The following is a 25,231-nucleotide window of genomic DNA, read 5'->3' as shown; positions in this document are numbered from 1 at the left end:
CACTCCCCTCTCTGCTTGCAGCCAGAACCCCAGCAGCTCCCCTGGGCCTCCCCGCCTAATGGAAATTCTTTCCTACCACAACTGCAGCCCAGCTCCTACCCCGCTGAGCAATACACCCAGCACTTAGGGGCACAATGGCCAGGGAGACTGTTCAGACAATGCACAACCCCCAAGCCTGCAGGTGCTCTGCCCCAGCGAGGATAACACAAGATAGGTCTTCCTCCCAGGAAAAGAGCAGCAGAAGGAGATGGGCTGAAGGCTGCCAACGAAGGGGAGATAGGGTCCCCCTTCCCAGTGGCTCCTGCCTCCCAGGGTGGAACTTCCAGAGCACCCCTCACCACCCATTACACCCTGCAGGTTCCACCACCCCCCCTTCCCCACCCTCAGCCCAGGGGATACTCAGCTCCACCAAGGGCAGCTCACAGAAACTTGTGACTCCCCAGCTAGCTGATGCCCTGTTCCCAGCAGAGGATGATGGACATGAATCCAACACAGAAAGCCCTAGAGAACAAGGAGTTAAACTTTATTATTTTAAATAAAATCAAAGCTGACTTTTTTGCATTTGGCACAGGAAAAAAAAATCCACCACAGCTCTGGGGCAGGTGAATTGTGACCTGTAGTGTGGAAAGTCTCCATGCCAGCTGTCACCCTCTGCCTCTTGCATCCCCTGACAGCACAGGTCCCTAAGCACCCAGCCCCACCCCTCCAGAGACAGAAAGGAGGCAAAAGGGGAAACATCCCTGCCCTTCTTACAGCTGCCAGCAGCTGAGTTACAACTCCAGGGAAATCAGGGAGTGCTGAGGCCAGGCTGCTGCACTGCAGGGATACACAAATGTAGTGCTGGAAGGCAGCACTTGTGGGCAAGTCCCATCCATCTCCCTCAGCCCCTGAGGCAGGGTCACGTAAACCTAGATCCCCCACAGGTATTTTGTCCAACCTGTTCTTAAAAACCTCCAGTGACAGGGATTCCCCCACCTCCCTTGGGAGCATAGTCCAGAACTCAACCACCCTTCCAGTTTGATTAGACACTAAAAATGTTTTCCTAAGTGTCCCTAGCTGCAGATAAAGTTCACTGCTTCTGCTGTGCTGGCCACCCCCAGCAAAGGCAAGAACTCAAATCAACAGTGCAACCTATTCTGCACCCAGCCCCCACTCTAGGGAAAGGGGCCACTGCCTCTGCCCTGGAGCCAGGAAGAGTCTTGCTTGCTGCCCCAACACACTGGCAGCATAGGAGAGGGGGTGGCTACCACTACAGCAGTTAAGTATCAGAGGGGTAGCTATGTTAGTCTGGATCTGTAAAAGCAGCAAAGAATCCTGTGGCACTAGTCTATAAGGTGCCACAGGATTCTTTGCTGCTTTTACAGCAGTTAAGTGGCTTTTAGCTAGCAGTGGAGCCTGGAGAGAGGGCACTAGGGAGTTGCCAGAACATTAGAGCTGTTTCAAGCCAACCAAACTCAGCCCCCAGGGTGGGAATGGAGAGCTGTGCTCCACCCACAAGCCAACATGCTGTGGCATCTGCCCCCACCTCCCTCTCCATTGTTTGGCTTCCTCAGGACAGCCTGTGATGAGTGCTACCAGCCAGGGCAGGAATGACCCTATACATTGTTGACCCCTGCAGCATTGGGGGAGGAGGTAGGGAGGCAGGCGGCACTAGGAGAGAACACAGTGCCAGTAGAGTAGGACACTGGGCACTATGGAGCAGAGATGTGGGGATCCCTGGGGAAAGGATGCAGATGAAAGCTAGGAGCAGGATCTCCTCCAGCTGATGCCCAGGGGCACTGAAGAATCATACAAAGATCAATCATGCTACATCAGCCAAGCCAGGCTATGCAAGGTCCATAGCATCTCCCCCACAAGAGGGGCCAGGGAAGCCAGGGCTATGGTGCCTGCTCTGCAACTTCCTCAATGACAGAGTAAACCTAGAGCCTCAGGCTTGACTCAGCCTCCTGGTACCATGGGGCAGGCACCACAGAGGTACAGGGAGCCCCAACACCCAGAGCAGCAGCTCAGGCCTCTTGCCTGTTAATCACGTGAGGAAGGAGTTCATCATAGGGCCCTGAGGCACATGCTGGCCAAAGGCTGTAGCCACAGCACTAGGTGGGCAGCTGCAGGGCAGGGGACATTGGTGCTAATAACCTGGGCCTAAGTTACCCTTCACTGCACATATGTGCTAGGTGGCAGCCCCAAAGCTGCTCCCCATTCTCACCTCAGTATCACACTGGGCCAACAGCCAACCAGCAAGTCACCCCCACTGGGAGGTCACAGCCGCTGCAGGAAGAGCATCTTTGACAGATGAGTTCCCACTCCAAAGACAGTACAGTGAGAAACCTTCACCTATGCCTAGCCCAGAGCCAGCTCCACCCTCACGGCCTTACTCCCTTAATGGACAGAGGGGAGGCTGAGATTAGGATACAAGTCTCCCCCTCTGCACAGGAGCAGCAGGCTCTCTGGGTTAAGCAGGAAGCAATTCCATGGGCTGGGAGGGGTCTGGGGATTTCAGGCCCACAGTGCAGCAGGGGCCGGGAAGAAACAGGAAATGCAACATGTCCAACACCAACTGCTTGGGTGGGGTGGGAATTGTACATGTGGGAACTGAAATGGCAAGAGCCCCTTCCTGAGCTGCTTTCCCCACAGCCTCTGTCCACAGGGGTGGCACAAACACAAGCAGCCTCCATCCATGAGGGAGGTGGTTAGAGCAGCAGAGTATCGGGGCATCCCTGCTTCCAAGCTGGGATGAGGCAGCCTGTGATTGGCCGAGGCAGACACAAAGGGACCCAATGAAAGTGCAACTTGGTTTCCTTTTCTTTAAAAATAGCCCATGTGAGAGTGATGGGGCCTTGGGCTTGGCCTGCCCCTACTGCGCCCGGAAGGCACTGCCCGCTGCCCCCGTCGCAGCATTGACTGCTGCCGTGTGCACCGCCTGGTTTGAGAAGACGCCTGCAGCAAACTCTTCCTGTGCCTTCTGGAAGCTGGCACCCGTCCGGCGGTACAGGGAGTGGATCTAGAAGAGAAACCCACGGTCAAGGGGCACTGTACTTGGGCCCAGCACCCAAACTGGGACCCCAGCACTACTATAGACTCTGAGCAGGCCACAGCAGAGGAGAGGGGGCACCCTAGTTAGAGGGCGATACCCCAGAATCTGGGCAGGCTCAGCCAAGCCCTGCAGAGCCCAGCAGGACCCACAGGGCTCCAGCATGTGCTCAAAGCAAGTTCTCTGCACCACAGGGACAGGAAAGCACTGGCGGGGATCCTGCCAGAAGGGCCAAGGCCCCACTCAGTACTCACCCTCTTCAGCATGATGATCCCCAACACGGCCACCACCGTGAAGAACACAGCCACCAAGATCATGATCACAGCAGCAGCCTGATTTTTCCTCAGCACAGTCAGACTTGCTATCCAGCCACTGCAATGAGAGAGAGAGAGAGGGCTGCCCATGCACACAGACTCCCAGCCCCCTCCCCATCATGACAGGAGCACCCAGCAACCTTGCCCAGCACCAAGTCCTGCTGGCATGGACCAGCTGGCACAGCTGGGTCTCTGCATAAGCAACACAGGGCCAGGCCAGAGAAAGGAGAGCCAGCTCCCCTGAGCCTAGGATGGCCCCTACCTGAATCCCGAGCCTGGGATGCCGATGGCCTGCAGCACATACAGAACATCCTGGACGAAGAAGATGAAAAAGAACACAAAGAAGTTGAACGAGCTGTCGCTCCTGAGAGGCGGGGGAGAGAGAGAGAGAGAGGCTGGATTAGTTAGAGCATCTCTGCTCCCAGAGGAGACTCTCCCTCCCCCCTCCAGCAGGGCCAGTGAACACAGGCCTGAGAAGCAACAGCCAGGTCCAGGAGGCACAGCCAGGCCTGTTCCTTTACCCCCCAGGAAGCACACAATTCAGTCACCCACAACTTGGGCACTTCACTCTCTTGTGGGGTGGGTGGGAAGGCTCCTCCCTAATTCCCTAAGGCAGACATGATACAGGGCCCCACCCCTCCCGGGCAGGGGCCAGTGCTACTAGGGAAGCATGGAGATCTGGTACACTCCGATCATTATCCCTTTCTCCCGTAGGAGTTTGGCTGCAAGGTCCACAGCCCAGAAGCCACGGAAGATCTGAGGTGTCACCAGTGGTGACAGCCAGGCAGACCCACTGCAGCTACAGGACATCTCTGGTGCCCTGGTAAATGAATGGAGCTGCTCAAGAATCAGAGGCTCTATTGATTTGCCAGCCTCAAAACTCCCAGCAGGGACGTACCGGAAGGCTTTGTACATTGGCCTGTACCAACACAGGAAGGAGCAGGGTGTGAAGAGGAGAACCCAGAGGATAGAGAGACCAAAGTGCGAACCAGTTGCGATCTCCACGCTGAACCAGGCCAGGGAGGCCAAGAAGTTCAGGAAGAGAGTCACGGTGCTGGCTAAGAGAAACAGCAGGTTAGGAAACCCCTGGGGCAGCAGAGCCCTAACCCTCCGTGTGTCTCTCACACACACACACACCCCTCCCCAACAGCAAGATCCACCCCCTTTGGTCCCAGCACTGGGAGTCAGGAATCCTGCTGCTCGAGGGGGCAAGGGAGTGCACCTCCCAGCCAACTCCCATATGCAGGGTATTCAGTCCCAGGCCCCATCCCCCTGAACATTGCAAAGTCTGTGCCTTCCCCCGACCCCCAACAACGTACAGGGATATTCACACCCCTCCAAACCCTCTCCTCTGCCCCCCACATACTTGGGGATCTGCACCTTGGTGCCCTTCTCCAGATGCTCACCCATCCAGAGATAGTACATGGAGGAGACTGTTTTCTGGAACTCCATGGGGATCTCCACAGCGATGTCCTGGTAGAAGCAGGGCTTCATGGGGCAGAAGGAGGGCAACGGAGGCCAGTTGTTTTGTCTGACTGTGAAGCAAAGCAGAAAGGATGAAGCCAGAGTGCAACCAGAGCAGTTCCCAGGAGGAGGGGAAGGCTACGTGCGTGTATGCATGCGCGCTGCACCGGGCCAGGGTGTCTGGGCTGCTGACCTTCCCCTGGCTCTAGCACTTACTTGCAGCATTGCCCAAAGCTGCGTTCTGCAGCTCCCGCTCCCGCCTGTCCAGCTCCTCTGCCTTCCGGTTCAGCTCCTCCTGACGCTTCAGCAGCTCAGCTGTGGCGGCGGCTGCTGTCAATTCCTAACAGAGAGAGAAGGGGCGACAACTCAGCTACCGGGCCCCAGAACCAGCTGCTCCCAACCCCTCTCCAAACTGTGACTCAATTCCACCAGCCCCAACTGAAAGCACAGGAGTCAACCAACCCTATTGCCAGCATGCTGGCTTCCCTGCCCTGCACCCATCACCTGAGTTCCATAGGAGCCGTAGTTTTTGGACTCTGGGGGGCTGGGCTTCTTGGGGGGCTGCATGGCAGAGGCTGGCGGCTGGGGAACTTTGGTGACCGGTGGAGTCGGCTGAGCCCCTGGCTGGGGCTGGTAGGGAGGGGGTGGCTATTGGAGACATAAGAGAATAATTAGACATGGACACTGCTCACAGTCTTCTGCTTATATCTAGGAGGCAACGGGCAAGGAGCAGGGAAAGAGACAGAACAGGCCCAGAGTGTGTAGGATGGGAGCTGCTGACATTCAAATGTCCAGAGCCGGTGTCAAGCTTCCTGGAGTGGGCAATGAGCACCAACCTCATGGCAAATTGTTAAGAAGCAGGGCACTGAACCCAAACTGGGTGTCAGGTCTACACTTAGATTTCACCAGCCAAGTGTCAACTCCCCAGGCACTGTAAGAGCCTGACCATGGAGTCATAGACAGTCCCTTTGGGGACTCCACTCCCTCTATCTTGCCGCCTAGGCAAGCTTGCCTTTCTGACAGATGGTCCCTTACACCAAAAATCACAACAATATTCAGGTTACTCCCAGCCCCGAAGGACCAGTCACTTATCCCAGTTCAATTGCACTTTAGATCTCACACTAAAGACACTTGTAGCCAGTCCTATAACTAAACTAAAGATTAGTTAGAAATGAGAGTTATTTACAGGGTTAAAGCAGGTAAACATACACACAAATGAGTTAGGGTCTTAGGTTCCAAGAGGTGGTAGAAGCTACTGTAATATGCAAGTAGTGTGTTCTTTAGGGTCAACCCAGGCTAAGTATCTGGGAATTCCTTGCTTATACTTAGAAATCTTGCCCTCTCAAAGCCCAAGCAGCACAGTGAGAGAGTTTCTTGTTAGGGATTTTTATGTGCTTCCCCCAAGAGTTCGGGGTGATGGGATGAGTTCCCATGCAAGCCTCTTCTTCATGTGTGGAATGCAATTAAAGTATTTGTTCTCTTACATTTCAGTGGGCCTTCTTGGAGGGAAGGACCTAACACCTTCTGTAGGAAGCCACCAGTTTACATTCATTAATGCTCCTTTCCTGTTTGATGACTTACACAATTACAGAGGATGAGAATGCAAATACTTAATACCACCTCATAACATGGGATACAGATGTTCTAAGTGAAATTAATACATACAGCAACTTAGAAGTATTCCATAAAGTCTAAACACAAACACAATTTTGTAAATTTAAGATTTTAACAAAACTAACACCCAGGCAAGCCAGACTGGTTTCCAGCTGTGCATCTGTCAGTGTTCACAGGAGAGCTAGGGGCCTTGGCATGAGCTGGCACCAAGTCTGCCAGCCTGACAGCTGGGCATCACAGCTGCTGTGCTATCAGCTGTTAACCCACACACAAGATGCCTCTCCATGCACATGTAGCAAGCCAGCCCAGCATGAGAGGCTGTAGGGAGCAGGAGGGCTCAGCACACAGCAAGTGTGAGAAACCCAACACTATCCTCCCACCAAAACAAGAGCCCAGGGAGCCCCCTGTCCCCAAGAATCCCACATGAGCTGGCCAGTTGCCAAAGAAGCCCCAGCTGAAAGGGACAGGCCACAGACTGGTGTCTGGGATGTAACCCAGGAGAAAGTGAGCATTTCCACAGACAGCCAGACCAATGCAGAGGACTAGAACCCTGAGGCCAGTGCAGGCTCCTCCCCAATGCAGTACTCTCAGCGCACAGAAGCTTCCTTACCCCTCTGTTATCGAAGGGGTTGTACACATCCAGAGTCGCATACTCCGTGCTGGGCTTGTGCTGCATCACAGCAGGATCCTGAAATGGAGCATGAACCTGCAGTCACCGAGATCAAACAGTGCTCCCATTCACCTGCTATACCCCAGGCCCTGCAGCAACCCACCAGCTCCCACTCCCAATGCTCAGGACAACATCCCCCCCCAGCCCATGCAGAGGGCAGTCTCTCACCTAGGGCACTCCCCGGGCCCTGGCAGCCAGCACAGTTCATAAATTGACTCAATCCAAGGGGAAGCTCAGGAACTGGGACACAGTCAGAACTGCTCAGGCCAACATGGGCAGCACTGGTCCGATAGCATCGCCATGCAGAATGGCGCAAACCCCGCAATAGAGCAGTTCTCCCTGGACCCCACTAAGGGACCTGTTTGGGAGTTAGAAGGGCTGAATGATGTGTACAATTCTCTCATCTAGTATTTTACGGAGATGCACACAGAGAGAAAACAGCACCCAGCAACAGACTGACTTCCCAGCAGGTCTCAGAAGCAGAATTCCCAGAAAGCCTCCACCAGCTCCCAAGGGCTTTGCTGGCAGCCAGGCAGACAATGCATCAGCCCTGGAAGGCCAACAGCCAACTCCAGTGCTCCTACATGGCTCTGGGCACCCAGCATGCGGCGCGGATGCTGGAGCACAGCCCTGGCTTGTGGAGGGCAATGGCAGTGCAGGGGCGACAGGGAAGCAGCTAAGGACCGGAGAGCAACAGGAACCAGGACATGAGGCAAAGGCAGCGGCCCAGCCCCAAGGGGCAGCAGGGACCATCTTGCTCCCTTGCCCCCGCTCAGTCTAGGGGAAGAGCTCGCCTCCCTCCCTGGAAAACTGCACGAGCCGTTCTCCTGCGCGTCCGGCCCCGAGGATCCGGGGGAGCAGCCGCCCCGCCAGACCCCACCGCCCAGGCTCCCCCCGAGCCGTTCTCCGGCGCGTCCGGCCCCGAGGATCCGGGGGAGCAGCCGCCCCGCCAGACCCCACCGCCCAGGCTCCGCCCGAGCCGTTCTCCGGCGCGTACGGCCCCGAGGATCCGGGGGAGCAGCCGCCCCGCCAGACCCCACCGCCCAGGTTTGTTCGCTGAGCCGGGCCCGGCTCCCCCCGAGCCGTTCTCCTGCGCGTACGGCCCCGAGGATCCGGGGGAGCAGCCGCCCCGCCAGACCCCACCGCCCAGGCTCCGTCCGAGCCGTTCTCCTGCGCGTACGGCCCCGAGGATCCGGGGGAGCAGCCGCCCCGCCAGACCCCACCGCCCAGGCTCCGCCCGAGCCGTTCTCCGGCGCGTCCGGCCCCGAGGATCCGGGGGAGCAGCCGCCCCGCCAGACCCCACCGCCCAGGCTCCGCCCGAGCCGTTCTCCGGCGCGTACGGCCCCGAGGATCCGGGGGAGCAGCCGTCCCGCCAGACCCCACCGCCCAGGCTCCGCCCGAGCCGTTCTCCGGCGCGTACGGCCCCGAGGATCCGGGGGAGCAGCCGTCCCGCCAGACCCCACCGCCCAGGCTCCGCCCGAGCCGTTCTCCGGCGCGTAGAGCCCCGAGGATCCGGGGGAGCAGCCCCCCCGGGTCCGTTTGCTGAGCCGCGCGGAGTCAGGAAGCTGCCCCCAGGCCCCGCCGCGGTGCCCGATGACGTGGATTGGGACGGGAAGCGCTGCCGGGGGAACGCTGAGGGGCCGGGCAGCACTCCAGGGCCGCCCCGGGGTCCCCGCGCCGCGCACCTGGAAGGGGTTCGCCCCGTTCTGGGCCATGCCAGGCCCCAGCCTCAGCGACCGACTCCGCCGCCTCCGCTCCCCTCGCCTGACCGACGCTTATTGGCTACCGCCCCACTACGTCATCCGCGCTGCCCGCGTTGGGGGCGGGAACTCCGCACCTGAGGCCTTGACAAATTGGGGAAATGGTCTGAGCTAAACAGGGTGAAGTTCAATAAAGACAAATGCAAAGTGCTCCACCTAGGAAGGAACAATCAGTTTCACACATACAGAATGGGAAGAGACTGTCTAGGAAGGAGTATGGCAGAAAGAGATCTAGGGGTCATAGTAGACCACAAGCTTAATATGAGTCAACAGTGTGATACTGTTGCAAAAAAAGCAAACGTGATGCATTAACAGGTGTGTTGTAAACAAGACACGAGAAGTCATTCTTCCGCTTTACTCTGCGCTGGTTAGGCCTCAACTGGAGTATTGTGTCCAGTTCTGGGCACTGCATTTCAAGAAAGATGTGGAGAAATTGGAGAGGGTCCAGAGAAGAGCAACAAGAATGATTAAAGATCTTGAGAACATGACCTATGAAGGAAGGCTGAAAGAACTGGGTTTGTTTAGTTTGGAAAAGAGAAGACTGAGAGGGGACATGATAGCAGTTTTCAGGTATCTAAAAGGGTGTCATCAGGAGGAGGGAGAAAACTTGTTCACCTTAGCCTCCAATGATAGAACAAGAAGCAATGGGCTTAAACTGCAGCAAGGGAGATTTAGGTTGGACATTAGGAAAAAGTTCCTAACTGTCAGGGTAGTTAAACACTGGAATAAATTGCCTAGGGTGGTTCTGGAATCTCCATCTCTGGAGATATTTAAGAGTAGGTTAGATAAATGTCTATCAGGGATGGTCTAGACAGTATTTGGTTCTGCCATGAGGGCAGGGGACTGGACCCGATGACCTCTCGAGGTCCCTTCCAGTCCTAGAGTCTATGAGGCATGATCACACGCGGCGGCGGCGTGTGCGCATGCGTAGGGCTAGAACCGCCATGCTGCATGCTGGGATGTGGAGTTTCTCCAGCCCTTGAACTCCCGCTGCCTGTCGGGAATGTCTCTGGGTCCTTGTCCACAATGCATGCTGGGAGCTGTAGTTTCCAGGGTGACACACCCAACAGAAGGGGCGGTCAGGCAGCAGGTACTATTTTGTCTTCCTTCCCTTTCAGCGAGTGAGGCCTTGCCTGCCCCCCCCCTAGCGCGGCCGGCGCTGAGCAGGGCGGGGATAGCTGCAGGCACCGGACCTGGTTACGTCTCCTGCACATCGAACCCAGGCCTAGTCAATGCCTGGCCAGCTCAGAGCCTCCCTTACGGGAGGGGGCCTGTGAAGGACTGCCCCACCGCAGGACTTGGTGCCGCCTGGGCCAGGGCTGCTAGGCCACTTCCTGCCGTAGGCTGAGCAAGTTTGAAGAGGGAGCCAGGAAATGACACTTGATTTGTAAAGAGGATGCAAGTGTGTTTAATTCAGAGTGCAGGAGCAGCAACTCCCGGTCCAGAGAAACTTACACCCGCCGGCGAGCAAGGAACATGGCATCAGAATAAACGCTCTGGCTGACAGACTGAGGGCAGGACTGGCCCTAAGCCTTTTGCCCTTTCCTGGCTGTCACAGGATGGGTGGTCCCCGACAAGCCATTCTATGTGAGCATCCCAGGGCATTGGACTCAGATTCATTAATCACCATGACTTGCCGTCCATCCTGAAATCCACCACAACCCCCAGGCCTGCTGTCTCTGAAATCTTACACAATTACAGAGGAGCTACAAAATGTTCAGGCCCACATGCAAGTGACCTGAATACCCCCCCCCCCGCCAAGAATCCCAGCTCACAGGTGTGTCCAAACACAAGTGCTGTGTCTTATAATTCACCATGCTTGGCATAAGCTCCTGAATCCTTCTTTCAGAGAAGCCAAAGCAGTGAGAGGTTCAGGGCTTTACCAGGAGATGGTGTGGTTAGGAGGTGAGGCATAAGAGAGTATAGGTCACTCTGCAACTTCCAGGGTGATCCCACTTCCACACTTCTCATTCCAAAAAGATACTGTGGTTAAAGTGGAGGATGGATTCCCACACCCCCAGGGAGAGATGGTTAATGGAACAGAAGCAGATGTTGCATCAGAGGAGCAGCCCAACTCCCAACTGAACTCCACTAACCTATAGTTCCCCCAGGAGGGCGAGAACAGCAATTCTTACACAGGGCAGGGAGCAAAGCAGAGTCTGGACTGAGCAGAGAAACTGGGCTACTGTGCCCCCGCTGCTGGTTTGTTCATATGATAGGACAGCGCAGCCCCAGCCGCACGGACTGCATTGTGCTCTCTGCTGTTTTTTTCAGGGAGCTGAGATCCATAGCACTGAGGCTAGAGATGCAGGAGTCAAATTCAGGGGTGCCCTGAGGCCTCACCACAGCCACATGGTCCTGCAGCATTTTCACCTTCCCCCCAATGACCTCCAGCTGCTTCTTATCCACCTTGTTCTGAAGAGGAAATGAAAAGGAGAAAGATGTTAGTATGAGGAGTCATGCGTGGAGCCACCCAGCTGGTACCATGAGCTGGGTCCTGCCCCAACACAACTGTCCATCCAGGATCACAGGTCACTTGATCCTAAGGAAGTATCACAGCCTTACCGTATAAACAGGTTTTTCCCTCTTCCTAAATTAAATAGGGTATTTTGCAATTATCTGCACCCCATGGGCAAGTGAACAGCCCCAGAGCTGGAGCAGGGTCTGCCCAGCAGCCTATGGGGCTAGGACCTGACCAATGGGTGCAGCCCAAGAGGCAAAGTTATGAGACTCTAATCCTAAGCTTCCCTGAGGAGCTAAGTCTCCTCTTCCCCAGGCTGTTGAATTGGCTCCCCTTTACCGTGGGAAGCTGGTACTTCTCTCTGATGTGGGTTCTGATGGCTGCACGCTCAGCCTTTCTCTGGAGCATAGACCACGTCCCGTTTGCTCCTGAGTTGGAAAGAACCATGTCAGCAAGCTGCTTCACCCAATCAGAACAGGGTGGTGGGTATAATGGGTTTCACTGAGCTGGAGGAAGCTTGCGACAGAGAACTGCACTTCTCATGGACTGACCAGCCTACGCAGCCCGCTGTGGGCCATGCTCTGTGCTCACTGAGGAACATCACACACAGAAGATGACTATACAGACGGGTCTGTCATTAAAGGGGTCCCCTCAATATGTGGGAGGACCCCATCAGATCCAAGCAGGGCCTAGAACATCTCATTGAGCTGGGCATGGTGAGGTGGCCAGTTGCTCTTACTTCTTATCCTGGGTCCTCTGGTTCTGTTCTGCATTGGTTTATGCAGCCTCCCAATGCCTGGCAGTCCTTGTCCCCAGGAAAGACAGCAGAGATGCAGCACTGCAGTTGTTTCACTGGGGCCCTGAAAGCAAACTTCACTACAGATCCCATAGGTGTGAGTTGGAGAGGTGAGCAGAGAGGCGGGAGCAGAGGCAGCAAGGACAGCAGCAGTCAGTGCTGTGCAAGGTGCAGAGACAGACCTCAGAAAGTGGAACAGGTCATCCGTGCTGAAAAGGAACAACAACATCCAAGCAATTTTCTCTGAGATCGTTCCTGTCTCACGAGCAAAGGAAAACAGAAAGCAGAAGATTCTGGAAGTGAATTGCAGGCTAGGTAAGTAGCATCGAGTGGAGGAGTTTTGTCAAACATTGGTCCCCCTTCACTGGGGAGAGGTGGATGTATAGTTTAGATGGCCTTTGCCTTGGCAGAAGGGGGACTAATCTCCTAAAGGACAGGTTGGGCGGACACTTCAAGCGGGGTTTAAACTAATAGTAAAAGGGGAGGGTAAAAGAGGAAAGATATGAGTACTCGGCACAAAATTGAGATGTTAAGAACAACATTAATCAAGGAACCTAAGGACATGGGGAGAAGAAATTCTTAAATTGCCTATTCATCAGTGCTAGAAGCCAGGGTAACAAATGAAATAATTGGAATTGGTCATTTATAATTTGCATTTGTGTGACTGGAATGTTAAAAATCAATGGTTGTAACCTATTTAGGAAGGATCAAGTGGGCAAAAAGAGAGAGAGAATGGCACTCTATGGCAAAAATTGCACTGCCTGTCTCTGATTCACTGATAACTCAGAAGAAAATTATCTTGAATGTTTACAGCTCAGTGTCCTAACAGATAAAGCACAAAATTGAGTAGTAGCTACAGATCACCAAATTCCAGGGTGGCCATCTCCTTAGGCACCTACTTAGGAGGTGTAGAAAAAAAAATGATCATGGGGGACTTCAATTTGAGTGAAAAATGCTGGAGATCTCATGCTGGCAGTATTAAAACAAGCTTGAAAGGTATAAATTTTATCAATAATTATTTATTAATAATTTCCTATCTCAAAAAGTGTTGCAGTCAACATGGAGGAATTATTTAGTAGACCTTGTCCTAACAAATAGAGGAACAAATTAATTAACAGTAGCTTAGGTACAAGTAAAAGCAACGAAGAGTCCTGTGGCATCTTATAGACTAACAGACGTATTGGAGCATGAGCTTTCGTGGGTGAATACCCACTTCATCGGATGCACTCTTTGCTGCTTTTACAGATTCAGACTAACACGGCTACCCCTCTGATACTTAGGTACAAGTGATCATGACTTGGTCACATTTATACTGTGCAAGCAGAATAAAGTCCACACCTATAATATATATGCTTTGTGCTTTAAAAGGGCAGATTTCACAACGCTAAAAACAGTTTCAAGCCAAGTCAGCTGGAAGAGAGAATTTAGTCAGAAAATGTGATTGATAATTAGGAATCATTTAAGAACAGCATATAATAGATGCCCAAGAAGCCAAAATCCAACAATTGAGGAAGAAAGCAGTGCTGGGTAAAAAATCAGCCTGGTTTACAGGGAAAGTGAAAGCACGTATAAATGTGTGTGTATATATATAACAAATGGAAGAGAGGCAAAACTGATAGTAACTAATATAAATCAGAAGTATGGTATTGTAGAAAATTGATAAGGGAAACAAAAGGACACAAGGAGAAATGTATAGCCGGCAGAGTTAAGGACAATAAGAATTTTTAACAAAATATATAAAGAACAAAAAGAATCCTGACAATGATATTGATCCATTATTAGACTGAAATGGAAGTGTTATTAATAATGCAGAAAAGGCAGAAATGTTCAATAAATATTTCTGTTCTGTGTTTGGCAGAAAACCAGATGTTAGTCTCATCATATGGTGATAACATACTTTGCATTGCAATAGTATGTCTGGAGGATTTTAAGCAGAAGCTTCTAAAGTTAGATACTTTTAAATCAGCAAGTCCAGATAACTCACATCAGAGTTTTAAAAGAGCTGGCTGAGGCGCTCACTAGACCATTAATGCTGATTTTCAATAAGTCCTGGAGTACTGGCTAAGTTCTTACTGGGTAAGGTGGCACACAAGCTGATTTCCAGTGGCACTCACACTGCCTGGGTGCTGGCCACCAGTCCAGGGGGCTCTGCATTTTAATTTAATTTTAAATGAAGCTTCTTAAACATTTTAAAAACCTTATTTACTTTACATACAATAGTTTAGTTATATATTATAGACTTAAAGAAAAAGACCTAAAAACATGAATATGTATTACTGGCATGCAAATCCTTAAATGAGAGTGAATAAATGAAGACTCGGCACACACTTCTGGAAGGTTGCCAACCCCTGAACTAGAATGATATAAAATTTACATGGCACACATTAAATGGATAAAAAACCTGTTCGGTCTCAAAATGTAACTGTAAACGAAGAATCATCATCAAGTGGATGTGTTTACAGTGGGGTCCTGCAGGGATTGGTTCTTGGCCCTACACTATTTAACATTTTTATCAATGACCTGAAAGAAAACACAAAATCATCAGAGTTTTCACATGACACAAAAATTGTGGGCATGGTAAATAATGAAGAGGACAGGACACTGATTCAGAGCCATCTGGATTGCTTGGTAAACTGGGTGCAAACAATATGTGTTTTAATATGGCTAAATGTAAACTTAGGCTATACTTACAGGATGGAGAACTCTTAAGCAGTGACTCTGAAAAAACATGGAGGTTCTGGGGGATAATTAGTTGAAGTTGAAAGCCTAATGTGACACCATGGCCAAAACACCTAATGCATGCCTGGGATACATAAACAGAGGACTCTTGGGTAGGAATAGAGAGATTATTTTACCTCTTTTTGGCACTGGTGCGAATGCTGAATGGAATATGTGTCCAGTTCTAGTGCCCACGATTCAAGAAGGATGTTGATAAATAGGAGAGGGCTCAGAGGGTACGTCTGCACTACGGGATTGTTTCGATTTTACATAAACCAGTTTTATAAAACAGATTGTATAAAGTCGAGTGCACGCGGCCACACTAAGCACATTAATTCGGCGGTATCCATGGTCCGAGGCTAGCGTCAATTTCCGGAGCATTGCACTGTGGGTAGCTATTCCGTAGCTATCCCATAGTTCCCGCAGTCTCCCCTGCCCCTTAGAATTCTGGGTTGAGAGCCCAGTGACTGGTGGGGCAAAAATCATTGTCGCGGGTGATTCTGGGTAAATGTCGTCAGTCATTCCTTTCCGGGAAAGCAACGGCAGACAATCATTTCACACCTTTTCCCCTGGATTGCCCTGGCAGACGCTATAGCACGGCACCCATGGAGCCCGTTCAGCTTTTTTTTTTTTTTTTTTTTTTTTTTACAGTCACCGTATGTGTACTGGATGCTGCGGACAGAGGCGATACTCCAGCGCTACACAGCAGCATTCATTTGCTTTTGCACGATAGCAGAGACAGTTACCAGTGGTTCTGTACTGTCTGCTGCCGGTGTAAATTGGCAATGAGATGACGGTTATCTGTCCTTCTGTGCTGTCTGCTGCTATCATGGGGGCCCCTAGCTGAGATTGGCTGGGGGTGCAAAGGCAAAACTGGGAATGACTCCCCAAGTCAATCCCTCCTTTATGGTTTCTAAAAATAGAGTCAGTCCTGCCTAGAATATGGGGCAAGTGTGCTAGAGAACCAGTGTATCAGAGAGCACAGCTGCTCCGGGTCAGATCCCGCAGAAATGATGAGCTACATGCCATTCACGGGGGGTGCCTCTGCAACAACCCCACCTGTTGCTTCCCTCCTCCCCCAACCTTCCTGGGCTACCGTGGCAGTGTCCCCTCATTTGTGTCATGAAGTTATAAAGAATGCAGGAATAACAAACAGTGACTTGTTAGTGAGATAAAATGAGGGGGAGGCAGCCTCCCGGTGCTATGACAGTCCAGGCAGGACATTAAGCGGTGTGGAGGAGAGGAGTCCAGCATCCCGCTGCTATGATAGTCCAGGCAGTACAGAATCTTTTCTTTACACAGGAAAGGGAGGGGGCTGATGGCGCTCAGCCCCCAGTTGCTATGATGAGGACGGTTACCAGCCGTTCTGTACCATCTACTGGGAATGACTGAGAACCATTCCTATTTTCACCCAGGCACCCCCAGCCAGCCTCACCTGAAGCCAGCCAGGAGCACTCACGGGTCGATAACAAAGATGGTTACCAGTCCTACTGCACCGTCTGCCACCGGGCAGGGGAGAGGAGCGGATACTGCTCTTCACTGCTGCAGCATCGCGTCTACCAGCAGCATTCAGGACATAGGGTGACATTGAAAGAAGTCAACAAACGATTTCTTTCCCTTTTCTTTCACGGGGGCGGGGGGGGGGGTTGTTAAATTGACAAGCTATTCCCTGAACCACGCTGGACAATGTGTTTGACCCTACAGGCATTGGGAGCTCAGCCAAGAATGCAAATACTTTTCGGAGACTGCTTGGGACTGTGGGATAGCTGGAGTCCTCAGTACCCCCTCCAGGAGCATCCATGTGAGTCTCTGGCTTCCTGTTACGCTTGTCACGCAGCACTGTGTAGCCTGGAGATTTTTTTCAAACACTTTGGCATTTCGTCTTCTGTAACGGAGCTCTGATAGAACAGATTTGTTTCCCCATACAGCGACCAGATCCAGTATCTCCCGTACGGTCCATGCTGGAGCTCTTTTTGGATTTGGGACTGCATGGCCACCCGTGCTGATCAGAGCTCCACACTGGGCAAACAGGAAATGAAAATCAAAATTTCGCAGGGTTTTTCCTATTTACCTGGCCACTGCATCCAAGTTCAGATTGCTGTCCCGAGTGGTCACAGTGGTGCACTGTGGGATACCACCCAGAGGCCAATACCATCGATTTGCGGCCACAGTAAGCCTAATCCGATATAGTAATACCGATTTTAGTGCTACTGCTCTCATCGGGGAGGAGTACAGAAACCGATTTAAAGAGCCCTTTATATTGATATAAAGGGCCTCATAGTGTGGATGGGTACAGCGTTAAATCGGTTTAACACTGCTAAAATCGGTTTAAACGCGTAGTGTAGACCAGGCCAGAGAAGAGCATAAGAATAAGGATTAGAAAACATGGCATAGTGATAGGCTAAATAGAATGAGCTCTTTAAGCCTAAGAAAGAGAAAGTTAAGAGGCAACTTGATTACAGTCTGTATCTACATGGGGAACAAATGTTTAATTATGGGTTCTTCAGTCTTGCTGAGAAAGGTCTAACACAATCTAATGGCTGGAAGTAGAAGCTAGACAAATTCAGACTGGAAACAAGGCGTAAATGTTTGTCCGTGAGGGTAATTAACCATTGCAACAGTTTACTGAGTCACGATAGATTCTCTGTCCCTGAATTTTTAAATCAAGATTGAGTGTTTTTTAAAAATATCTGCTCTAGGAATTATTTGAGGGCATTACTCTGCCCTGTGCAGGAGGTTTGACTAGATGATCGCATTGGTTCCTTCTATCCTTGGAGTCTATGAATCCATGTAGGGCATGGCGAGGTGCTATTTGTAGGGATGTCCCAGTCCCAAGCTGGCCTGGGAGGAATCCCTGGCATGACAAAGACAGACAGACAGGGAAATTCCAGTGGCTTTGAACCTCCTGGCCAGCTCAAGTCAGGATACAGGACACAAGGGACCCTCAGTGCTGCTAGTTCCACTAACATTTCCCATTCAGACATCATCTGAAGACACACAGCAGGAAGTGGAGTGGCTAGAGTGCCCTGATATGCCAAGGGGATTGCCACCATCCTGGGAGCTGGCTGTATGGGGCACAGAGGGCAAGCATGCCGAGCCAGACACAGGTCCAGGAATTCAGTACCTGGGCAACAGTTGCACCTGCCTCATGGCCACAGATCACCATCCATCCTCTTGGAGAGCAAGAGAGAGGAGCTAGAAGGAAAGCGTGGCCCAAATGCAGCCAGTCCCCACCCAGCCTCCAGGTTGCCAGACTGATAGCACAGGGCTTGGTAGGTCAGTGCATAATGTCCAGGGCAGAACTCTGATCCCTCTCAAGCTGCAAAGGGGGTTGGCTGTGTTGCTACCCAGGAGGCTGAGGGCAGGGCGTCAGGCTGGAAATAGGGATTCTCTCCCGGACCTCGCTGGGTACAGGGAACAGGTTACTCACTCAGATCCAGCTCCTGCTTGCCCTCAGCTGGACGCTGATGGCCGGCACGGTGGTGTCAGGCTTTCCTGTGCTCAATCCTGGATGCTCATTGTGTCACTGCAATGTGATAAGCTGCTGGTTGAGCAGCACTGTTGGAGACAGATTAATGCTCCCAGCCCAAGCTCCTTAAATTGGAATCAGGACACGAAGATGACTCAATGTCACCCCCTCCCTCACCCAAGTCTCAGCTCTCACCAACTCCAGGTGAAGCTGAGCTTTTCCTTTATCCTTCTGAGTGATGACAGGGTGCTAGGCTAGGGCACAGTCTGTCATAGCCGATGATGCATTAGCAAAGCATCCTGCATGAGGGCTCCTCATGCATCGGTTCTGTCTTTCCCCCCAGTCCCCTATGAGACTTTCCCTGCCAAGCACTTAACCAAGAACTAACATGAAGATTCCACTATGTTTGTGGCTCCAGTGGGAGATAGCAGAAGGAGTTGTCTGAACTGAGCTGTGCAGCTGGTAAAAGAGCGGAGAGGAACAGAGAGACTAGCTCAGCAGCAGAACAAGTGGCTATGCTGTGAGTTTGGGTAAGGAAAGCTCTTGTTGGGATGGCCGCCTGCAAAGGGATAGCTACACCGCACCTAGACAGTTTTCCTGACAGCCATCACTAATACAGTCAATACCAATACATCCTGTGGGTGAGTGACACACTCTGGCAAGACCTCAAACAAACACTCAGGCTCACTTGGTGCAGACGTTAATGAGCCTGGGACACTTTAAAAATCTGGATTTGTCACAGCAACCTGGGCTTAAAGTCTCCTTTTTTTTGTCTTAGGAATTGGCTGCCAGCCCCACACCAGAGCTGGCGGCATTTCATATTTAGCACCTTCCAACCACAAAACACTGATCTTGAAATGAGGAGGCTTTTCCAGAGGAGCCAGCACATGCTCTGCTGTCCCCTGGAACAGCAACTGACGTCTCCAATCTTCTTACAGCCAACAAGCCAGGCTGGAAGACCAGGAGCCCTGCTGCAGTGACCTCTGCAGAGGTGCCAAGTCTACTAGGTAGCACATGGCAGCTACAGAAGGCACAAGAGCAAAGAACAATGCATAGGAAGTCCATCAGAGGAATGCGGACAGGAGATGGCCTCACTGCTTGGAATGGCTCACCCTCAGGAAGGAGTTCTGGCTGCAAAACTGCAGAGCCGTCTGTCCCCAGTCCGGTCTCCAACCTATAATTGAATCAGAGTCACACAGCAGTAACTTTGAAACAGGATTGAGGCATCAGGGCTTATAGCTCAGATCCAGCTGCAACCCTCACACCAAGAGCAATCCTTGGCAGGTGCGTTTTTGGGCACCAGTCAAGCATTCAAGATTGGAATGAGTTTTACAGCTGGAAATGGGTCAAGCAGAGCAGAAACCAATACAAGGATCCTATCCCCTCAAGTATCTTCTTGCTGGGACAAAGGACTCCCATCCATCCTCTGCAGAAGCAGAGTGCAGCTGATGCACAACATCAGGGCCCAAAAGAACCACCAACAGTACATTTACTACCCAATATAAGACAGCAGCTGAACCTCCATTTCCAGGGAATTAGCAAAGATCTGGGGGTTAGAGTTCTTATTTAGGCTAACGTCCCATGCACCACATACCCCATCTTCTGGGATGCGGGAAGCAGCGCCTCAATCCCAGGGCACCGGAAAATGCCAAGATGGGCCCCCACTAGTCTGGACGCAGACTGGGAGGAAGGCCAGAAAGTTTAATTGACTTCATATTTATTTTCACAAAGACTGTACAAAATTCATATAAAACTCTGGTGCGGGGATGGGCTATGACATTGATCCAAAAAAATAATTCCCATGCAACCCCACCAGCTTCATAACTTACAAGGAAATGGATGAGCTACAGACAGCCGGGAGCCCTGGGGAGGGCAGGAGGAGAGAACAGGAGACAAAGCAACACATGAACAGAGGTATTCACAGCATGGACGTAAGAGGCCCCCTCCCCTAGGAGTAATGGCAGCAGCAGGGGCTTGGGTCCATGGAGTTCAAAGGCAGATATAGATTTGGGTATTTACAATATCTCACATATCAACAGTTTTACATAGTAATAAAAAGATCCAGGGGGTTTTGTTTGGGGTTTTTTTGTATAAAAAAAGCACCAAGTGTCCGAATAGAAATCACATAGGCCTCCACGGGGGCTAGAATCTGAGGACAGACTGGGCACCAGCAGTGTCACCGGCTGATGTCTCGGCTAGAGTCCCAAACTTTTGTGCTTGGCTCTGTTTTCAGCATGTCGAAGAATGGGTGTTTGAGTGCCTCAGCCAGAGTGATGCGCTTTGATGGCTCATACTCCAGCATGCTCTCGATGAGGTCGAAGAGATGGTGGTGGTCCTCAGCCTCAGAGGTCAGGTATCTCTGGGAAGATGAGGGGGAGAAGTCAGGGAGAGAGACACAGCATGGCCCACCACCCACACTGCAGCACAGCTGGGAGCTCCCAACACGCTTCCGGGGCAAAGAGCCCAGTTAGGGCTTGGGACCTAGAAGGCCCCAAAGTTGTGGAGCATTCTAATGAGCACGTGTTGTCCAGTTCTCATTTCTCCTTCGCAGGCACCTCCCCCAGGGCTTCTCAGCCCCCAACCCCCTTCCCAGCCTTCTGGCTAAGCTCCCATCATTGCCTTTTCCATTTCCTGTCTTAATCTCTAACTCAGTTCTGGTTTCCATCAAGAAGCCATGTGGACAGAGCCTTTCAGTGGCTCCCAGCAGGCTACATTCACAGCCCTGCTGGCTACACAGAGTCCAAATTCTCAAGAGCTGGGGCAGGCATTAAGAGTTCCCGTGGGAAGGGAGGGGTGCCCCAGCTGGGAGCCTTACCCGCAGTGGTTTGCAGTTCTCCCGGACATAGCGGCCTGCGGAGGTGTTCTCGTCCCAGTCCAGGCGACCATGGTAGAAATATTTCTGCTTCCTGCCAGAGTAAGAGGTGACACAGAAGGGTACGTCTATACTATGTCTTGTCTGGACACGATAAATCGATCCCCAAATCAGCGCCCATACTCCACCTCGGCAGGAGTAAGCGGAGTTGACAAGGAAGCCACGGCAGTCGACTTGCTGCTATGAGGACGACCAGGTAAGTCAAACTAAGATACTTTGACTTCAGCTACGCGAATAGCGTAGCTGAAGTTGTGTATCTTAGTTTGAACCCCCCTGCTAGTGTAGCCCAGGCCTAATTACAGCAGAAGGGACTGAGCAATGAGGCCATAACAGCAAGGAGCTGGAGTGGAGACCCCCTGCCTCCATAGAGACTCAGCCACCCAGACAATACGGGGCGGGGGTCACAGGCATGCTCGGCCATTCTACTCCAGAACAGCACTGTAAACAGAGCCGATTCAGTAAGGAACCTCTGAGCCCGAGCCCGAGCCCCACATCAGCAGGAACTACCACAGGGAAATGAGGCAAGGAGAGCAAATGGCAGGTCCTGCAGCATCCTGCCAGCCTCTCTCACCTGGTCTTTCGGATCATCCGTGAAGGAATCGGACCCAGGATCCTCTCCATCATGGCCAGATGCTCCCGGTTGTCATGAGTCTGGAGAGACACAGATTGGCCCAGCTCATAAGGGATGTCATGAAGCAGACTCGGACTCCTGCACAGCTCGGGGGATTCTCCAGCTCACTGGAGCTAGGATGTCTCAGCCTCTTACTGCAGCCACAGAATGAGTGTGGTTCCTGGCTGCCAGCCAGTGCCCAGTGCACTGCTGACTGCAGCACCAGAGGACACCAATGATCAGGAGAACCCACTCCCAGGTGTGGATGTCCCAAAACAATAGTGGGAGAGTGCCAGGATTTGACTCCATCAGCTTGAAGCTGATGTGGTTGTGGAGCAAAGACGTGAGTCTCACCTGGAACAGAGTGAAGCCCACATAATACTCGAAGACAATGCAGCCGATGCTCCACACGTCACAGGGCTGGGTCCAGCCGAGTTCTAAGAAGCAGAGAGGTTATTACCAGAGGAAAGAGCAGTCACTGCACAAGATCTGCCAACCTCCTTTTCTATAAGCTGCTGCCAAGGAAACTTTTGCCTTGACTGACCCTCAGCATGCTCACAGCCTGTACTGAAGCCAGTGCGCTGAGCTGTGCATCTGCTGGCATTTCTAGAAAAATGGCATGGCAGGCAGGCAAACAGCCCATAGCTCAGCGAACAGAGCCCGTGGTGCCTACTCAATGTGATCCCTGGGAACTTAGGGGCCAGCACCCTGCGGCCCAGCACGCAGAGCCAGCAGTACATACCCAGAAGGACCTCTGGGGCTCGGTAGTGCCTGGTGGAGACAATGGTGCTGTGATGCTCATGATCAAACGTTGCACTGCCAAAATCAACCACTCTGATGGCCGTGCTCTTCACGCTCCGCTCATCTCGCTTCTTGGAGAGAGAAGGGACCACTTACACAGGAGTTTCACCAGGCAGCCTCAGCCCCTTGCACAGCAGGGCACCACAGAAATGGATCGCTTTGGAGGAGCATCATTAGGCCTGGCACTTGTCCTTCCACTCCTGCCCACCCACAAGCGCAAAGGCTGCTCTCACCAGCTCTCAGAGCACCGTGGGGCCACTGCTGTCTGTTTACAGAAGATGAAGGCAACTCATGTGATAACTGGGCCCTGAACAGACACAGGAACCCTATCAGTCCCATCCCATCCATCTCCCAGGGGGCAGGAGACCGACATTGCAGAATTGTTCCCTACAGCACAATTCACTAGTGCTCCCACCAGGAAAACGGGTGCCCCCCACTCCTTCCTATCTGATTATAGGGCCAGGGGAGGCCAGAAAACCTCACAGGAGGCACTTAAGGTGAGGGCAGCCCCTTTACCTTTTCCAGATTATAAGTGAGTTCATAATCCGAATTCACAAAGAGGATGTTCTCGGGTTTGAGGTCCGTGTGAGTGAGTTTGTTGTCATGCAGAACTGGGGAGGAAAACATGATCAGAGTCAGAGTCCATTAAACCCAGCTGACACTGACACCAGTTGGCAGTGGTCAGTGAATGTGGTTTACATTGTCAGACACTGCTCCAGCCCAGGGTGCAGGGAACTGGAGCTGATGGGCTCCACACACAGAGCTGTGGGACACAGAAAGAGAGGGTACCCAGATCTGTGGCACCTCTTTGTCCCCATCCCACATGATTACTGCTCTTACAGAGACGGGTAAAGGAGGGTGGGTTCACCCCAATGCACCATTTTCCTTCTCTTGGTAGGCAGGGAGGGCTTGGCCTTGGAATCTGCAGAAGGGAGCCCTTCTAGTGATGGGGTGCCCTGGGCCTATCAGATGCAGAGCTGGCACAGGTGTGGCCCAAAGATCCTCCCGCCTCATCCTGTCAGGAAGGGGAGCGGCTGCCACTCACATTTCACAGCCTGGCACACCTGGTAGGCCATATGCCGCACTTGGTGGATGGGGTAGGGCAAGTAGTTGTTGTCCTTCAGAAAATCGAAGGTGCTGAGCCCCAGCAGCTCAAAGGAGATGCACATGTGGCCATGGTAATCGAACCAGTCAAACATCTGCACACACAGGCTGAGAGGAGACACTTCTGTTAGAGACGGTCCTAGTCCTCCCTGGGCCATTCCCCACCCCCCAACAGGGCACAGAGCAGCCAAGACTAACCTCAACCCTACATACTTTGAATAACGAACTCAGGACCCCAGTGTGGCAGACTGGGATGGCACTGCCACCCCATACCCTGCCATGGGCTGCCAGGCAGCTCCCTAGCAGCTGGAGGGCATAGGGGCTAGGATGACACTGCTTCCCTGGCCCCACCACCGCAAGATACTCACTTCTTATTCTCTGGATCCTTCTCATTGAGTTTCTCCAGCACGTTGATCTCCAGCCGAGCAGCCTCTTATACTTCTCCACGTTTTTTATGATTTTTAGGGCGACGCAGTGCGCCCCCTCTGGGGAGAGGAGGGAAGAAAGCAAGGTCACTGTGGAGCTCAGCCCTGCCCTGGGGAAGGGGTGTCATGGACTAGCCAGGTCCAGCAGAGATTTTGGTTGGCTGGACCAGTGCAGGCTGAGATGGTGGGTTTATTCCACTACAAACAATCACAAGACCCACCATGTATCCACCCATATGGGATCAGCAGTGGGTGCCTACTGATCCACACTGGATTTGAATGGAGTCCAGGAGGGAGGGGGGCTCGTCTCCCCATAAAAGCTCCAGATTTTACACACACATTCAGCTGGTTGCCCACCCACCGTGCCAAGCCCATCAGCACGCTTACCTCGGTGAATCCACACACTGCACCACTCTGCCAAACGTGCCTTCCCCTAAGGTGCTAATAATCTCATCTGAGAGGGAGAGAGAGAGAGAAGGCAACATGAGGGAGTGAGCAGGACCTGGGTGAGCGCATAACACAAGGCAGAGGAGAATGCATTGCAACACCTAGCCTGCACACAGCTTGAGACACCAGTGCAGCAGAATGCTGACACCAGCTGCACAAGGCAACTGCCCTAGTCCCTGGTATTTTGGTAACAATGCAAAATAGAAAATTAATCTATTTAACGAAAGGGAAGGGAGGGAGGGAAGGGGGTTTTCTCTTTAAAAACAATGAAAATAAAACGAACAGAAAGATAAGACAGATCTGCGACTGCGATGGGAGCTTAACTAGAGAGCTAAATATGTTACGATTCGGCTGTACATCTTTCTTGTAGCCAGTCGCCGACGCGATAGATCAGATGCCCCTCGTCGTCGTCCTCCACACTCTTGGCCCTTCTGCTGCTCTGTCGACTCCGCTGCTGGCCCAGGCAGACAGGGAATTCATCATTCACCAGCCAATCGATTTTCAAACCAGCGCAGCAGCCAGCGTCACACATTGGTTGGTTTGGAAATTCACATGGTTGTGTGAGGAGGGGTTGCAGGAGGAGATTCCCAGCCAATTCATACGGCACAGAGGATATATAACGATAGGGATATTGCAAGGGAACATGTCAAGATACAACACACTAGCTCAGAAAAG

At 52.3% G+C, this 25,231-nt stretch overlaps 1 protein-coding gene across 1 annotated transcript; it reads right to left on the bottom strand.

Moving 5' to 3' along the window:
• Positions 1 to 499: 499 nt before the first annotated feature.
• On the bottom strand, positions 500 to 24,091 carry LOC115639306 (secretory carrier-associated membrane protein 3-like). The gene is made up of 15 exons (XM_030541882.1): positions 24,053 to 24,091; positions 23,626 to 23,792; positions 23,097 to 23,191; positions 22,522 to 22,651; positions 22,134 to 22,216; positions 21,741 to 21,820; positions 21,113 to 21,203; positions 7,034 to 7,111; positions 5,307 to 5,457; positions 5,026 to 5,139; positions 4,752 to 4,880; positions 4,244 to 4,403; positions 3,608 to 3,709; positions 3,286 to 3,403; positions 500 to 3,001 (listed from the first exon to the last, which is right to left on the bottom strand). Exons 2-15 carry the CDS (start codon positions 23,777 to 23,779, stop codon positions 2,855 to 2,857), a joined length of 1,632 nt encoding a protein of 543 aa, XP_030397742.1. The 5' UTR covers positions 23,780 to 23,792; positions 24,053 to 24,091; the 3' UTR covers positions 500 to 2,854.
• Positions 24,092 to 25,231: the final 1,140 nt, after the last annotated feature.

This window comes from Gopherus evgoodei, chromosome 24 (genome assembly GCF_007399415.2).
Source record: "Gopherus evgoodei ecotype Sinaloan lineage chromosome 24, rGopEvg1_v1.p, whole genome shotgun sequence".
Classification (NCBI taxonomy): domain Eukaryota; kingdom Metazoa; phylum Chordata; order Testudines; family Testudinidae; genus Gopherus; species Gopherus evgoodei.
Note: the sequence above shows the minus strand (reverse complement) of the source record. Positions and strands in the feature narration are given on the sequence as shown.